This window comes from Brettanomyces bruxellensis, chromosome 9, assembly GCF_011074885.1.
Source record: "Brettanomyces bruxellensis chromosome 9, complete sequence".
Classification (NCBI taxonomy): Eukaryota; Fungi; Ascomycota; class Pichiomycetes; order Pichiales; family Pichiaceae; genus Brettanomyces; species Brettanomyces bruxellensis.
The window spans coordinates 354,717-370,821 of NC_054690.1; the positions used below are offsets into that span (position 1 = coordinate 354,717).

The 16,105-nt window shown below is 41.0% G+C and overlaps 9 protein-coding genes across 9 annotated transcripts; 3 read left to right on the forward strand and 6 right to left on the reverse strand.

Moving 5' to 3' along the window:
- Window positions 1–207: 207 nt before the first annotated feature.
- On the reverse strand, window positions 208–1,374 carry BRETT_002034 (uncharacterized protein; the record flags this gene model as incomplete). Its single annotated transcript, XM_041280572.1, has 1 exon — window positions 208–1,374. The coding sequence occupies one exon, from the start codon at window positions 1,372–1,374 to the stop codon at window positions 208–210; it is 1,167 nt and encodes a 388-aa protein (XP_041138363.1).
- Window positions 1,375–2,905: 1,531 nt separating this feature from the next.
- BRETT_002035 (uncharacterized protein) lies at window positions 2,906–3,364 on the forward strand (the record flags this gene model as incomplete). Its single annotated transcript, XM_041280573.1, has 1 exon — window positions 2,906–3,364. The coding sequence occupies one exon, from the start codon at window positions 2,906–2,908 to the stop codon at window positions 3,362–3,364; it is 459 nt and encodes a 152-aa protein (XP_041138364.1).
- Window positions 3,365–3,588: 224 nt separating this feature from the next.
- RPE1 (RIBULOSE-phosphate 3-epimerase) lies at window positions 3,589–4,290 on the reverse strand (the record flags this gene model as incomplete). Its single annotated transcript, XM_041280574.1, has 1 exon — window positions 3,589–4,290. The coding sequence occupies one exon, from the start codon at window positions 4,288–4,290 to the stop codon at window positions 3,589–3,591; it is 702 nt and encodes a 233-aa protein (XP_041138365.1).
- Window positions 4,291–4,859: 569 nt separating this feature from the next.
- BRETT_002037 (uncharacterized protein) lies at window positions 4,860–6,005 on the reverse strand (the record flags this gene model as incomplete). Its single annotated transcript, XM_041280575.1, has 1 exon — window positions 4,860–6,005. The coding sequence occupies one exon, from the start codon at window positions 6,003–6,005 to the stop codon at window positions 4,860–4,862; it is 1,146 nt and encodes a 381-aa protein (XP_041138366.1).
- A 1,512-nt stretch (window positions 6,006–7,517) lies between these two features.
- On the reverse strand, window positions 7,518–8,099 carry RPL9B_1 (60S ribosomal protein L9B; the record flags this gene model as incomplete). The annotated part of the gene is made up of 1 exon (XM_041280576.1): window positions 7,518–8,099. The coding sequence occupies one exon, from the start codon at window positions 8,097–8,099 to the stop codon at window positions 7,518–7,520; it is 582 nt and encodes a 193-aa protein (XP_041138367.1).
- Window positions 8,100–8,832: 733 nt separating this feature from the next.
- BRETT_002039 (uncharacterized protein) lies at window positions 8,833–9,789 on the forward strand (the record flags this gene model as incomplete). Its single annotated transcript, XM_041280577.1, has 1 exon — window positions 8,833–9,789. The coding sequence occupies one exon, from the start codon at window positions 8,833–8,835 to the stop codon at window positions 9,787–9,789; it is 957 nt and encodes a 318-aa protein (XP_041138368.1).
- Window positions 9,790–9,960: 171 nt separating this feature from the next.
- On the reverse strand, window positions 9,961–11,556 carry BRETT_002040 (uncharacterized protein; the record flags this gene model as incomplete). The annotated part of the gene is made up of 1 exon (XM_041280578.1): window positions 9,961–11,556. The coding sequence occupies one exon, from the start codon at window positions 11,554–11,556 to the stop codon at window positions 9,961–9,963; it is 1,596 nt and encodes a 531-aa protein (XP_041138369.1).
- A 1,338-nt stretch (window positions 11,557–12,894) lies between these two features.
- On the forward strand, window positions 12,895–14,619 carry BRETT_002041 (uncharacterized protein; the record flags this gene model as incomplete). Its single annotated transcript, XM_041280579.1, has 1 exon — window positions 12,895–14,619. One exon carries the CDS (start codon window positions 12,895–12,897, stop codon window positions 14,617–14,619), a length of 1,725 nt encoding a protein of 574 aa, XP_041138370.1.
- Window positions 14,620–15,062: 443 nt separating this feature from the next.
- On the reverse strand, window positions 15,063–15,722 carry BRETT_002042 (uncharacterized protein; the record flags this gene model as incomplete). Its single annotated transcript, XM_041280580.1, has 1 exon — window positions 15,063–15,722. The coding sequence occupies one exon, from the start codon at window positions 15,720–15,722 to the stop codon at window positions 15,063–15,065; it is 660 nt and encodes a 219-aa protein (XP_041138371.1).
- Window positions 15,723–16,105: the final 383 nt, after the last annotated feature.

The following is a 16,105-nucleotide window of genomic DNA, read 5'->3' on the forward strand; positions in this document are numbered from 1 at the left end:
CCCCTCATCCCTAGCAGGCACACTTCAGCAGGCAGCAAGTCGATTGACGCGGCGGTACCTAACTCTATGGCATTACATAACGTTCCTACAGTTCGGTCACTTCCACAGGAGAAAAAGAAAGAATGCGATATTAGCAACTAATAAACTAGCGAGTATATAAATAAGAAAACGTTTAACAGTATGTATAGCGAACCAACCCCAAACCACTCAGTACTTCTCATCAGTTCTTTCCACTCTTTCTGGAAGCTTCTCCATAGGGAAATTGTTGTATATAATGTCATACGTAACATGGAAGAGTGGGAAATCATCGATGGCATTTCTGTACGACAAGAACTCATACACCTCCTTCGTGGTGTATATACCCTGACAGGATTGTCCGTTCAAGAGTTGCTTTTCAGCTTCATGTGCAGAAACTTTATGTTGGGCCATATATCTTCCAACCCGCACATTACGACCACCAAAACACGTTGTAATGAGATCAGCAACACCGGCCGACTCCTCTGTAAATGTTCTTTCTTCACATGATGGGAAGTAGAGCTTTGCAAAATGGATCATTTCTCTAAGTCCAAGACGCATCACGGCCGATTTCGCATTATTTCCCCATCCCAGACCATCAACAAAGCCAGCAGCCATTGCCACAACGTTCTTCAAGGCTCCGGCAAGAGAGACTCCGCTCACATCATCGATCACGTGCACATGAAAGTATGGTCTATGGAAAAGATGCTTCAACACTGCTTTGTCGATATCTTTACCCTTTCCCCGGTAATCATCCGGCAAAGTGTATGCAACAGTGGTCTCGGACCACTTGCATTCGGCCACTTCTGGTGCCAAGTTGGCTCCGGAAAGTGCACCACAAGCAATTCCGAGCTCTTTGGTAATTACACCAGGAAGAATGTCGCAACCATCCTTGCTAACATTCAATCCTTTCAAACAAGAGATTGCACGTGCCCCTTTGTTCACTCTCCCCTTCAATTGACGTAGGATGTTGCCCAAAAACTGGTGTGGAATGTTGAAGATGATCAAATCTGAATCTTTGCAGGCCTCCACCACATCTGGGACTGCAACAACATTGGGAGGAAGCATGATTCCAGGAAGGTATTTAACATTCTCGTGCTTTGTGTTGATGATCTCAGTAAGATTTTGGCCCTTCACCTTCTCCTCAAAGACCCACATTTTCACCTTTTGGTCGAATTCCTGGGGTCTCTCTATGCAGTTTTCAGCAACCACTTTGGCAATGGTGCTTCCCCAGTTACCGGAACCAACCACAGTGGTTTTAAATGGTCTCACGGGGATATCTTCAGGAGAAACAGCTGAGCATGTCTTTGGTGGCGATAAAACACTGCTGAGATTACTCAATCTATCAAATGCTGTCATCTTTGGAGTATGAAAATGCCTAATGGTTTGAAATGCTGCGTATCGTTTAAATGGGAATATTATACCTGATATCAATGTCGTTGACAGAAATATTTTGGTTAGTTGTACAAACATAAATATGGTTTCCTAAGAAAAATCGGATGCAATTGGCTTTTGCCTGGCTGGTATTATTTGAAAGCAAACGGCTGATAATTTATATGTTGACAAATTCAGTCGGACACCTGGAGGAAATCATGTGGAGCAACGTGTGACACAAGAAAATATTTTTGGTTCTAAAATAATAGGAGAAGGGAAGAAGAAAAATTTAGATAATGGAAAATACAACAAATCAAAATCTGAGATTGCTGACTGGCTGGCGGAGCCGCCGGGCAGCCTCACCGGGCAGAACCTGGCTGTGCCTGCGGGGCACCCGGTAAATCTGCCAGGCGAGAGGGGGCCACAGGCCACAAGACCAACTGAAGCGATACAGAGGCAGCAATCACAAAAATGACAAATATAAAGCCTCAAAATGTTATTGCAAGACCCAGAATCCGGAACCATATTCAAGATGGCTCACATAAGTGCATGAGGAGATAATAATGTATCTTATTTTTCGGAAATCGTCAGATCTGAATGTGTCATCTAGCTAAATATTTGCTGGCCGGTATGTTTACGTCATTGGAGATGTGAGGCATGAGGAAAGACTCAAGTCTCCCCGCTTTTGCCAGAGGCGGCCGGGCTATAATATTGAGAAATTCTCGGCCGCCGACGAACCTTGCCCATTGGTGCTAGTTGGCTTGAAACCATTTCGCGCTTTCCTGAATAGGAAGGAGTGATTACTGAATTCCTACCGTACGGATCACACGGGTACATATCGGAAGCAGATTGCAAATACGAAAAGATATGATATACACAAGTGTTAGGACACAAATAATGATATTGATACGTAAAATAATGAACAAAATTATCTCCATCAATGTTGCATAGTATGAATCTTACTATTTTTGGTGCATAGGTACGCTTTTTTTGAAGAAAACAAGCTTGAAATCTAACAAACACCATTCGTACACATAACACAATAATCATGAAAGCTTCACAGACAGAAGAGAAAATTGTTGTATTGTAGATCCAAGCTGTCGTCCAAAATTCATCTTTTTTATTCGTTACACAGAGAAAAGAAAGCCACACACTGACTTTCGGGATTAGGTGAACCATCCACCTTATGAGAAACAACCACATAAAAAGCAAGCAGCATGTGAAATTGATAATCGATAATCGTCTAATAAATATTCTCATTTAGTTTTTGGCATGGTACCTCGCAGTAAGATATATGTGTAAATTCAGGATTTGGTATTTGTGACTTCTAAAATTAAAACGATTAGCCAGAATTTACTGCTCAGCCGTTACATACGTTTTTTTTTTTTTTTTTTTTTTTTTTTACATCAAAAATTTTCACCCGATCAAGTCGGTATAAGCACTTTTTCACAGTACGAAGTACAGCTTTCGCCAAGCAAATATACATTCATAAAACCGCCACTTATTCAGATCAAAGATGCCTAACCATTGTGTGAATCGTCCAGGAAAGGCACTCTCGCGTGCTCGCCGAGGCAAGCATCTCTCAAGTAAAAGAGCATACAGGACATCTCGTCTTTCTCGACTAGAAGCTAGTAATAAAAACAGCTTAACACCAAATACAAAGCTTATAGCAGCAAATGGTGTCATCACGAATAGGGTTTTGTCAAAGAAGCGTGCAAAGAAAATTGCCAGAAACATGAAATACGCTAAGGCAAGGAAGGAGCAGTCGAAAAAGATCATTGATGATTTAAACAAAAAGAACGATGATTCGATGGATATAGATAGCGAGCATAAATCAAACCGAAGAGAGTTAAGGCATCCAGACAAGGAGGATCCAATAAGGAAGGCATTGTGGTTACTAATTGAGAAAAACGGAAGCATGTTTCCTGATAGTGCGTCTACTGAAGGTACAACTCTAGGAGGACCCTCATTTTGAGAGGTGCAACATTCAGCACTGGGATGAGTCTGGCCATTTATAAGATTGTTATATGTGTATAATATTATTTAGAGAAGAAAAACGGTTCGTTCAATATAATAGATGCTGCAAGCAAAGCAGAGTACACTTCATGCATGCACCATGAAACCAAATAGTGATCCAAAGCCAAAGATGTAATCTACGTAAATTTCATTTGTGGTTGCCGCATTTTCCAATTAAATCCTCTAATCCAATAGATTTTTCTCCTTCAAGTTCTGGAAAACACGATCCCTAAGCAGATCAATCATTTCTTTGGCACTCTCAGCTTTGAAAACAGATGTTCCTGCCACTATAACGTTGGCACCAGCTTCGGCGGCAGCATTGATGGTTTTGTCACCCAATCCACCATCAACCTGAATATTGAGCTTTGGATACTTTCTTCTGAGGGCCTCAACTTTTGGCATCATGTCGGCCATGAACTTCTGACCGCCAAAGCCAGGTTCCACAGTCATAACTAAGGCCATATCCAAATATTCGGCAAGCGGGAATAAAACATCAACCGGAGTACCTGGCTTAACAGCACAAGCAGCTTTCATTCCGGAACTTTTGATGAGCTTTATGAGCTTCAATGGCTCCTTTGTAGCCTCATAATGGAAAGTGTACTGATCGGCACCTGCCTTGGCTATAGGTTCCACCCATTGTTCTGGATTGGAAACCATCATGTGACAGTCAAAGTAATATTTCTCTGGCTTCTGGCTGTCTTTAGGGACTGCTTTTCTTAGACTGGCAATAACAGGTGGTCCCATAGTAATATTCGGCACAAAGTGGCCGTCCATTATATCGAGATGCACCCAGTCGGCACCTGCATTGAAAACTCTATGAGCTTCTTCTCCAAGCCTTGAAAAGTCACCGGCAAGAATAGATGGGGCAATGAGTGGTTTCACCATGTTTGTACAGAGCAATACTTTTTGGGGGCTATCGGGACTTTTAAATATATAAATGTGTGATCCTTTGTCGAACTGCTTGAGAACAGAGGGGATAGAGTGTACATGGGAAGTCTGCAATAGAGGACTCGATAGTCTTTTTATATTGCTCTGCAAATTTTCATGAATACGGGAGATGCCTGATCTAGGACCCACGGCTAAAGTGCATGAAAAAAAAAATGAAAAAAAGAAGAAAGTAATAAAGTAAATGGAGTTCCGATAACACTGATCATACTAGCAAAAAATTAAATGCCACATATTTGATTTCAGAACCCAGATGATGTCATATTTCGGAGTTGGGATCCATCCATGCAACCAGTGTAAAGATAGTAACAACAACAAATACGTAGGCCGGAAAATCCGAAGTACATTACACACAGAGTTACTCACTAGCCACCATATCACCAATTGCTGTATTTAACACCTGTTATAAACGTAAATAAATATCCTAAAGTAAGCAAAGCAGCAAACAAATACAAAAAAAAGCTAGATAAAATTGTAAGCTTGAGTCAAATTATGCCATTTCACACCCTTCACTCCTCATCCTCCTCACCAATATGCTGCTCATCCAAAGTCTGGAATATCATTGGCTTGGTGGAAGATGGGAAGGATATTCCTCTCTCCAAAAGCCTGCTGAAAGCACTAGCGAAAACAGTCATACATCTGTCACTGTCCTTGGCAAAAATCTCAGAGTACTTTCTGAACTTAGGGTCGGTCTTCAAGGTCATATCAGTTGGAAGAGCCATAAGCGACTTGGTCTTGACATCCTCATACTGCTTCTTTCCATTCCACTTTCTCCAGTCCCAATCTTCGTCTAGGAGCAACTTGAAAAACTCGTTTGTGACAACGGTTGGGGAAAAAGTCCATGGACCATCGAAACCAGAACTTGTCGTGTGGCATCTTCCGATAGAATGACCAACACCAATAAGTGCCACCATTTCCTCATCAGAAAAGCCCAGCCTGTCGTTGAAAACGGATCTCACGTAATCGGCACTGGTCTGAGAGGCATCTGGCAAACGGTGGTAAGGAGGAATTGCCTCTTGGCCAAGATCCTTTCTGCCGGGTCTCCAGGATATCTTTGGACCATCCATCTCCTGAATTCCAACCACTCCTCCGAGAGTGTTGAGGTCACCAGTCGAAAGATCCGGATATTTCTCCTTGATCGACTTCAAGAAATTCTCTGCTCCTGGTAGACCTGCATTTTCCGGATCATGCTGCTCTTTGGCAAACCTCATTGTTCCAGAGTACGATCCTCCCTTGGTCTGGGTGTGATCATGCTGGCTATACGAGCCGGAATTGTGCCATGCGTATCTGACAAGAATTGGGCCATACGAGCCGTCATCCCACTCATCATGCTCTCTAATCTTGATTGCTATATCGTTGTACACCTTCTGATAATATTCGAAAGGTTTCACATCTTTAGAGGCCTCCCGTGTGTTCTTTTCATACTCTTTTGAGCCAAATAGTCCTCCCAAGAAAGCTTTGGAGAGCAAGTGATTAGAATTGTTCGAATTATTGTTGTTGCCTCCTCTGTTATCATCATAAGCCCAAGCTGCAGTTGTTAAGGCTGCTGCTAATGAGCCGGAAAGCACAATTCTCCTTGCTGAAGAAGAGCCCGAGGAACGTGCAAATGTCCTGGAAGCAAATTTGAAGAAAGGTGAAAATGCTGCGGTCGACATTTCTTTTTCTATGCTCTTATGACTTTATCTTAACCTTTGCTATCTTATCAAACGGAGTTGATGATACAATTGAAAGATAAAAAACGGCAATTAAAGGAAAAGTACACTGCGACACTTTCTTCGTCGGGAACGTGGCACAAGACAGCTATGGTTATTTATATATACACATCTGTGTTGGATTGCAGAAACTCAGTAAAAAATTGGCAAAATTTATGGCAACTTCATTTCAAGCCAATTCCACCATCGGTACGACCGAATAAGAAATTCGCAATTACTAAGTTTCCCAACTGGGGCCAGGTGCTTTTGCTAACAATCGCTATCGAGGAAATTATTCTTCGCGAATAATGCGACCTTGAGAAAAGGGGCACCTTGTTTGCGAGAGTATGTACAGGAAAAGCGCTGAGTAAATATTAGAGTGCCTCATCGGATGCTTTTTCTCCCTATTCTTCGTTTCACCTGTAAGTAGCATTTGTAATCTGCACATTCTGGATAAAGCCTTAAAACAACCAATGCCTTATATTTGTGGTTTTAGTCGAGATCCAGTCCATCCTTAATTTGCACCTACAATCTCGAATTTGAACACTTGACGTCATGGGGCGTTAATACGACTATTGATTATCATCATAATAGACCTCTTCAATCCATTATTACTATGGGTGATTGAACTGGGGGAAATTATGTCCTAAATTTTAGAATCCGCATGATCTGTTTTTCTTCCCAAATATCCTATTGTATCTAACATATCTATATTTTTTCATACTTCTGGACCAATATCAGGGTGCTTATTACTAATACCACTTTATGAATATGATTAACATTTGAAATTCAATGTAGCACCAGACAAACAGTTTCAACTGAAAAGTGTGTCACGTCTGTTTCCAGTTTCAAGGAAGAACAAATAATTTTTAACTTAAATAAGCTTACATTTAGTCCGTAATGTCCTCGACATAATGCTCATACACAAAGAGTACCCTTTTTCAAACCACTTCGAAATCCAACCAACACATCACGAAACACCCATGCACCACAAATATTCACTTCCCCTCAGACACAACATTCCAAACACAATTACAAATCACAAAAGACAACATTTCATCGATCACTAAACAATGAAAACGATTTCAATATCCATCGAAATAGAAAACATCATTTTAGGGATCAAAGAAGCAAAAAGCTTAGGCAAAATTCAATTTCCAACTTAAATGCAGGGTCCAAAACAGTTTTAGATAATCTAGAAGATACTCTTTACTGCTAATACAACCGTACATATCAAGTTAGCTACTTACCTTCTTATGTTCAGAAGAAGAAGGCGACTCCCTACAGGGCGTAATCATAGGTAGCTCACTCATTAAAACCTGGAGCTGGTAATGATTCGCAGACAACATCGAAAGCACTCAAAAACTTCAAAAAAAACTCTAAGAGCATTCTCAACATCGCACGAGTAACCATAGAAAAGAATACATATCCCAAACCTAAAGAAAAAAATAATTTATGAAATCAGCTTTCACACGCTTACTTCTCATAATCCTCATCAATGTGACCTTTCTGGGAAACAAAGATACCATCCAAGAACTTTCTGATATCCTTGTTTCTGACCAAACAGATCTGGTGGATATCAGCGCAAGTCTGAGAAACCTCCTCGATGGAGATACCAGAGACCTGAAGTTCATCCTTAGTAGTTTTAGAAAGAACTGCAGTAACATCCTTTGGAACAACAACTCTTCTGAGTCTCTTGTCTCCCAAGAAGTTTCTGATCTCAACAACCTGTTGTCCATCTTCCTCAACAATGGAAACATTGATTGGGAAATGTGCATAGACAAATCTCATCTTGTAAAGGAATCCAACAGTCACACCAGTGATCATGTTGGTGATAAGAGATCTAACAGTTCTCAAAGTAGCAACGTGTCTTCTATCACCGTTGTGAATGTGAGCCTGAATGAGGTTCTCGTTCACAAGCTTGAAGTTCACATTAATGTGCTTCAAGTCCTTGACAAGAGTACCCTTTGGACCCTTGACAACGACCTTTCTAGACTTAATGTAAACAGTGACTCCCTTTGGAATCTCAATGTCCTGAACTGATGAAACGTACTTCATTTTTTATTCGTCCGTAATTAAAGAGCTATGTTGATTAGGGAAGGAAAAGTGAAAAAAGAGAGAAAGAGGCAAGAAAATTGGGGCAAGAGCGAACTGTTCTCCTTAAGTAGTGAAAAAAATTTTTCATCCTTGGTGAAGAAAATATAAAAATTGGCTTGGTGAAATTTCGGGTTGAAAGCAATTTTTCAGGGCTACGAAAAAAAAATATTTTCACGAGACTTTCTGAAGTGTAGCATAGTGAAGAGTTTCATAATATATTTATCAAACTTGTCCTTGAATACACTAACCATTATATGATCTTCCACTAACATTGTGCACTTATTGCATGAAAAACACTCCCAATTCAAGATGAATGAGTGTATCATATTTAGTAGATTTTCGTACACGTCATATAGCATAAAAGAATCCTGTGAACGTAAATGTTATTGACTGACATGTTTCTTTAGCTTTGTCCCAATTGTTAAAGCTCCCTAATTTGTTCGAACTGCTCCTATAGAGAGAATCTGTGGCATCATTGAATTAAGCATGGAAAATCAATCGTAAATGACATCACTGGTGTGGTGTACGGATGTATCCTTAAAAACATAAATTGTATGAAGAGTAAAAAAATGCTCGTTGTATGAGTGATGCGCGAGACTAGCTGGCTGGTTTTAGTTGCACACAGCATATTTATTAGGATAGTAGCAACATATCCAATCAAAAATTCAGAATTGACATAGCAAGACATTCAATGATGTTCAATGCAGTGACAAAACTAAGCGTGGCGCGAGGCTTTGGTGCTAGGCTGATTCATACAAGCTTAAAAGCACAAGCAACTGTCGCAGGTAGAACGTTGTCCAAATCACAAAAAAAGCTCTTATCGATTGAAAAGAAGAAACATAATAAAGCATCACAAGCGGCAAAAGAGGCACAAATGGAGAAGGTTGATCCAGTTTTAGGAAGACCAAACAACCCATTTATCCATCGTTTACGGATGGAAGTGGAGGAGCCTAGCGTTTTATCAAATGGATATGACTTCTATGAAGTAGAGAAGCTCTTATACGGAGCAAAGGACGCCAGACTGCTTAAAACGGAGACGAAATTTGGTAAAGATAATGAGATGATGAAGAAGGTTGAATCCGAAGAGGTGGAAAAAAGAGAAATCGTGATGAGAATCTTAAGCATGAAAAATGCGCCGAACTCGGAAAAGGAGAAGAAAATGACAGAGATGGCAGTTAAAGAGTTTCAGCGGTTTGACGGAGATACGGGATCTTCCGAGGTTCAAGCTGCTGTGATGACAATTCAAATATACAACATGATGAATCATGTCAAGCAGCACCCTCAGGATGTCTTTATAGTGAGGCGAGTGCGGATGCTTACACAGAAAAGGCAGAAGATACTCCGTTATTTAAAGAGAGATGATCCAAAGAGATACTTTTGGTGTATCGAAAAACTTGGCTTGACAGATCACAACGTGTTTATGGAGTTCAACTTCGACAAGAAGTACTCCGAGGAGTTTGATGTCTGGCCAGGAAGAAGACTTGTCAAGATTACTAAGCAGGCTAACGAGGAGAGAAGAAAGCAACGGAGAGCAGCAAAGATTGCCCTAAGGAGAGCAGTTAGTGAAGGAAAACTGAAAGACAATAAAATTGTCGAAGATGAAGGAGGGAGTACAGATGTTGAACAGCAGACTCCAGACTCTAAGCAGTGAACCTGCTGGCAGTATTCGCTCTGTAAATATTTATGAGGGGGCACGATAGATAGCTGCATGTAAATACATAACATCTGAGTAATTTAGAATATTCTATAACAGGGGGTTTAGGTAGATTTCGGGGATATATTTATACGATGCAACCATTAACGTTGGTTGCGTGCCATCTGCTCATTTGAGATTCCTTCTGGTCTTGGTAACATCACCGATCTCGTAGATACCATTTCTGGCCTGGTTCATGAGAAGGTACTTATCACACTGAGGAACTTCTTCATCCACATGGCCAATCATAAGACAGCATCCTCCGTTCCACTGATCGACAATGCACTTTCCCTTGATAACGTCTTCGTCAGTCATGGCACTTAGAGCCTCATCAAGAATCAGAATCTTCGGATCATTGATCATAGCCCTGAGAAGTAGGACTAACTTTTGATGGCTCACTGATAGGTTGCCGAATCTTTGGTTTGCAGTATTTTCAAGGTCAACCATCTTCAAATACTTCAGAATCTTACTTCTTTTTGCTTCAGGTAGATTCTTAGGCGGAACGTAAGAGCCAACAATGTAGCCAGTGGATATTGCCTGCACAACAGTCAAGTCATGAGGAAATATTGAATGTAACTCGGGAGAAGTAAAGCCGATGTGCTTATTTGCATCGAAGTAATTCACATTTCCAGCAAACCTGGCCTTACCTTCAACGATAATTCTCCTATTCCAAGCCTGTGGGTGATCAAGCGTAATTAAGGAAAGAAGCGTTGTCTTGCCGGATCCATTTCTTCCTCGAATATGCCACTTCTCTCCCTCTTTAACATTCCAGTGAAGATTCTTAATCACGGGAACACCTTTGTATTTGATGCTGACGTTATCCATTTCTATAATATTGTCATTCGCGTGAACTTCCATATCTTCACGAAGACGCTCGGGAACAGATATGTTGATTTGCTTGGTCATCCGGTGTAAAACTTGCTCGTGATGCTCGTAAAACTCCTCTTTGATCCTTTTGAGCTCACCTTCCAAGTCGCTCTTTCGACCCTGGTGAGTTATTCCAGTCTTATCTACAATAGCCACCTTTTGGATCCATGCAGGGATCTTATCCTGAACTCTAAGTCCAAGCGTAATTGTAGTGCTTGGCTCATTCCTGCTGGATGCAATGCCATCTAGAACATTGGAAACTCTCTTGGTGGCTATAGGGTCTAGACCAAGGAATGGATCATCGATAAGTAATAGTGATGGCTCTCTGTATAGAACCTTGGCGATCCGAGCTCTCCGGAACTGGCCATTACTCAAAGTAGTCAAGTATTTGTCTTCAAGGCCCACCAAATATAGTTTATCTGCTAGTTCATCGATCTTGGCCCCATCGTATGGTGTGTTTGAATTCACACTCTTGCTTGCAATAAAATCCCTGGTAACGATATCAACCTCCAAATCTTTGAAGAATTCATACCGACTCGAGAGATGCGTGAAGCCACCTGTTTTATCACTTGCACCGTATCCCCAGTTTCCATTATTCACGAACTTAAGCAATTCAGCGGCAAATTTCGTATTATGGAGTGACTCTGGATACCTTCTAGCATGTGCTGTGTTTGGAAGATAAGAACCAGCCAAGACTCTTAGCAGTTGTGACTTTGACGAATCTCCGATGATGGCCCATTTTTCATTCTTGCGAATTGTGAAATTTACAGGATTTTTGAAGATCTGGATGGCTTTTTTTCCATAACCCTGGGGATCATGGAAAAGCGCATTTGTGAGCTTAACTAACTCCGCGGACATTTTCCAACCCAACACTTAAATTGCTGGAAATTGAATGGATAACCACGAGGATTCAACTGCTATGTGAATGTTAGATCAGTACTGGTGAAGTTACAAATTGCAAAGAAAGGTGAAAAATTTTTGGCATCTTGGTTTTAGTCATACCCATACGTGCTTCTCGATGATAATCAGATGAATGAGATCTTCAATCCCGGTGACGGAGAAAACAGTAGTGTAGGGATGTAAGATGGAAACTATCTGGAGGTGGCACTTTTTTTAGAATTGTTATAATTTTTTTTTTCGCTCCCATTACGGCTCGCTTCGGTAAGCGCTTAAAATCTGATCAGATTTCCCAAATAGGAATACATTCTCGAAGGTTGGAGCCAAGCGGTGGAAAGCGAAGCAGGTTAATGGCATTTAAATGTACTTCAATGGTGCTTATATTTACCATGAAGGCATTTTTAACAGAGAAGAAACAAGACTATCGCAATTTTATTGTAACTAAATGCCAAATGAATACACAGAACTTGATGATTTCAAGGTGTATATTTAAGAGATTAGCTTCCGAGAAACGTCAAGTGAAATGATTCCTAAGTGACCAAAACTCTTAAGAGTGAAAAAGAAGAAATCATGATGGCTCATATTATTCAAATTATACATATCCTCCAAAAACGATTCGGGCTCTTATCTATATTATTATTAACGGTGATAGCCTCATTCGGAAAGCTGAAATGTCCTTTACGCTTTCATTCTTTCCCCTTTTTCATAATGTGCACTTTGCGAACCCTTCAAAATATTCCTCTCGATACTTTTTCGGCATTTTTTTGCAGCACAGGAAGATGGAAGCAAGTGAAGAAAGTATAGTATGTACCAGTAAATATACAACAAGTAAGAATTCTGCCCGATTCACATCCAAACAGAACACACTATATAACTGCATCAAAATTCAAAATTTGAGTGCAGATCATCACACTTGCCCCAATCATTCATTCCTCACACTCCGAATTGTTCTGTTCGTGTCGTTTCGCTCTCTGCTATATTTTTCATTATTTCTCTACTTTAGCTTCTCTTTTTTTTTTTTTTTTTCTCTCTCCCCATTCGCGTTCGTGATCTATTTACGAAGTGTGAGTCTCTCTCTTCCTGTTTCAACTTGTTGTATACAGGTTGTTCTAAATCCAAGCCCATATATTCAGAAAACGTTAGATTTTCCACAAACCCATATTTAAGACAGTGCAGGTTTTTAAACCACTAATAATTTGTTGCATTCTTTTGCGGAATCGACAATTAAATTCACATTATCGTAAAAGCGTCAGTCTGCTGTCTCTGATTCTTTTTTAGCTTGATTGTCTTTGATACACCATGAGTCTCAAAGCAGACGCCAATTTGGACCTTTCCAAATGGTCTACACGTTTGCCAGATGCTCCTGCTGACGGCAGATCGGATGAAGAAAAAGCGGAGATGGAATTCGGACGGCTTACTTCTGAAAAGTGGCTTTCAATTGCAAAATGTGATCCGGACCATCCTTTTAAAGCCCCAATTGCGGACGAGCCGCCATACTTTGTCGTGATTATGACATACTTGAATTATTTGGTGATGATTCTCATTGGCCACATCCGGGACTTTCTTGGGATGCTTTTCACTCCACAGAATTACAAAGCCATGCTACCTCAAAACGGATATCCTCCTTGGTATGCCTCTTTTGAATCCTTCTATCCAAGAAGATTGAAGGGCAGGATGGATGACTGCTTCGCCCGCCCTATCCATGGTGTTCCGGGAAGATACACCTATTGCTTTAATAGGGTTTCTTTTGACGGAAACAAGAACTTTTACTATGATGGTTCTTCCACTCCTTGCCTCAATCTTTCATCCTACAACTACCTTGGCTTTGCACAGTCTGTCGGCCGGTGTACGGATGACTCCATCGACTCTGTTAGAACGCACGGTACTTCTGCAGGTGGCCCATGTGATGTTGCGGGCCACTCCGATCTCTTGAGGTCCACTGAGAAGACAATTGCCAAGTTTGTGGGAAAAGACGATTCTCTCATTTTTTCCATGGGTTACGGCACAAACGCCCACTTGTTCACCTCGCTGCTCAATTCCAAGTGCTTGGTTATTTCCGACTCGTTGAATCACAGCTCCACTAGATTTGGAATCCGTCTTTCTGGTGCTGCAGTTAAGGTTTTCCCTCATAATGACATGGCAGCCCTCGAGAGCATCATCAGAGAATCAATTTCACAGGGCCAGACCAAGACACACAGACCTTGGAAGAAGATTCTTGTCTGTGTTGAAGGCTTGTACTCCATGGAAGGTGAATACTGCAATTTGCCGGCAGTTGTCGCATTGAGAGAGAGATACAAGTTCTATCTTTTCATCGACGAGGCACACTCTATCGGTGCACTTGGTGAGCATGGACGTGGCGTTACAGAGTATTTCAACATCCCATCCAGCAAGATTGACATCATGATGGGAACCCTGACCAAGTCTTTTGGTGCTGCCGGAGGTTACATTGCTGCTACTCAGGATATCATTGACAGACTGCGTGTGGACTTCACCACCAATATATACGGTGAGACTCCCCCTCCTCCTGTGCTTCAGCAGATTCAAACATCTATGAGGATCGTGGCTGGTGAGCTAAATGGCAATGAGGGAAAAGAGAGACTCGAAAGAATCGCATTCAACTCGAGGTACCTACGTCTTGGCCTTAAGAGATTGGGCTACATTGTTTACGGTAACGACGACTCTCCCGTGATTCCAGCCTTGCTATACACGCCGGCTAAGATGCCGGCAGCTTCCAGAATGTTCCTCAAGTACGGAATTGCAATCGTCATTGTCGGATACCCTGCAACTGCACTTATCACCTCACGTATCCGTTTCTGTGTCTCATCTGCCCTAACCAAGGAAGATATCGACCGGATTTTGGCCGTCGCCAACCTAATTGGTGACAAGATGTGCCTCAAGTTTGGTTCTGGAATGGCTGGTGGTGAGCACCATCCTGGAGACTGGAAAAAGGGCATTCGTCCAAGATGGTCTCTAGAAGAAGTCTTGGCTAAGACACCCGAGGATTGTAAGAAGGAGATGTACTGATACTACATTTGGGGCCCATATGCATTATTATCCAACTAATAGCCGCTAATGAAGTATGTTACATCATACGTGTTCATATTCTTTCATAATATCATTTTGTTTTGTTTTGTTGTTGTTTTGCTGTTGTTTGTCCTTAATGTTTCCTTTTATCTTTTTTTTTTTTGACTCTATCTTAAAGCTGCACGCTTTACACAGCAAACACACCCTGAAGTTCAGTTCTTCTCTTCACCCCTTCCCCTCGCAATTTTCAAGCGAGCTAATAATACAAACTCTAATTATCAACAAAGCTTCCTCTCGTAACAGTCAAATACCCAAGAATGAATAGCGTCATGAATTATATGTATATACGATAAAAACAGAAATAAAGAAGCAACCACTGCAATAAAATTAAGAAATAGGTACAAGGATAAAGCCCAATCAGCAATTTACAAAAACCACCTGCTTCAGTACTTATCGCCTGAGAATCCTATGCTTGAGATGAGGAATCCAACAGCAATGATCACACCCGAGTAGAGGTAACCTATCTTCAAGTTCTGCAACTCTGTCTTAGTCTGATCCTTCGACAATCTCACACGAGGCACCTTCACATTTTGCACCTTCACGTTTTGCTCGGCTGTAGGTTTAGCATCCGTCTGCAACTCTGGAGCATTACCCAAATCACTGTAAACTGAATCATCAAGAGATGATTTCTCCTCAGCTGGCTTTTGGGTCTTTTCAGGCTTGCTGACTGTCTTGTAGACGAAATCTGATTCATCGCATGAATCTAATAGCTTTGCCTCGGAGTCATACACCCAGTAGTAGTTGAACAAGAGACCCAGAGGTGCAGCAATAGCGGAATATATAAGGTAAGGATGTTTACCAGCAGCAGAAGAACACTTAAATGCTTCATAAAATAAATATGTGGCCACGCTTCCCAATCCCCAAAATATAGTCCGTGCCTTCATGATCATTCCAGTAATTTGTGACCGACTGCGCTTTGAGCCAAGATCCTCAATGCCTAGAAGTCGTGGGATGAGCAACTTTGCCGAATAAAGGTAGTTCGCAGCACATATACCTAAAGAGCCTACTCCCACCACTTTAACAATTGTAAGGCATTTTCCCATGGCTGTTTTGTATTTAATCGAAGATGAAATTGGCCTAGTCTAGTCCAAGAATAAATATGTTGATGAAGAAAAAAAATTAATTCTTATCTTGTAGGGTTTAATCTAAATAAGAGGCACGACGCAATCTTTACGAAAATCGAAGTTGATCAGAAGTGCAAAGCCGCCACCTACATATTTTTTTTTATCTTATTTTTCTCTCTTTTATTTTGCTTTATTCGCTAAAATAATGTATTGCTTACAGCGTATGCCGATTTCTCGGATTTACTCTAACCCCTCATACTGTGGATAACAACGAAAAAAAAAAAAAAAACGAAGAATAAGATAATTAATTGGTGATGATCTAAAGCCGATTTGACATACCGGAATAAGCGCAAGCGGAATCA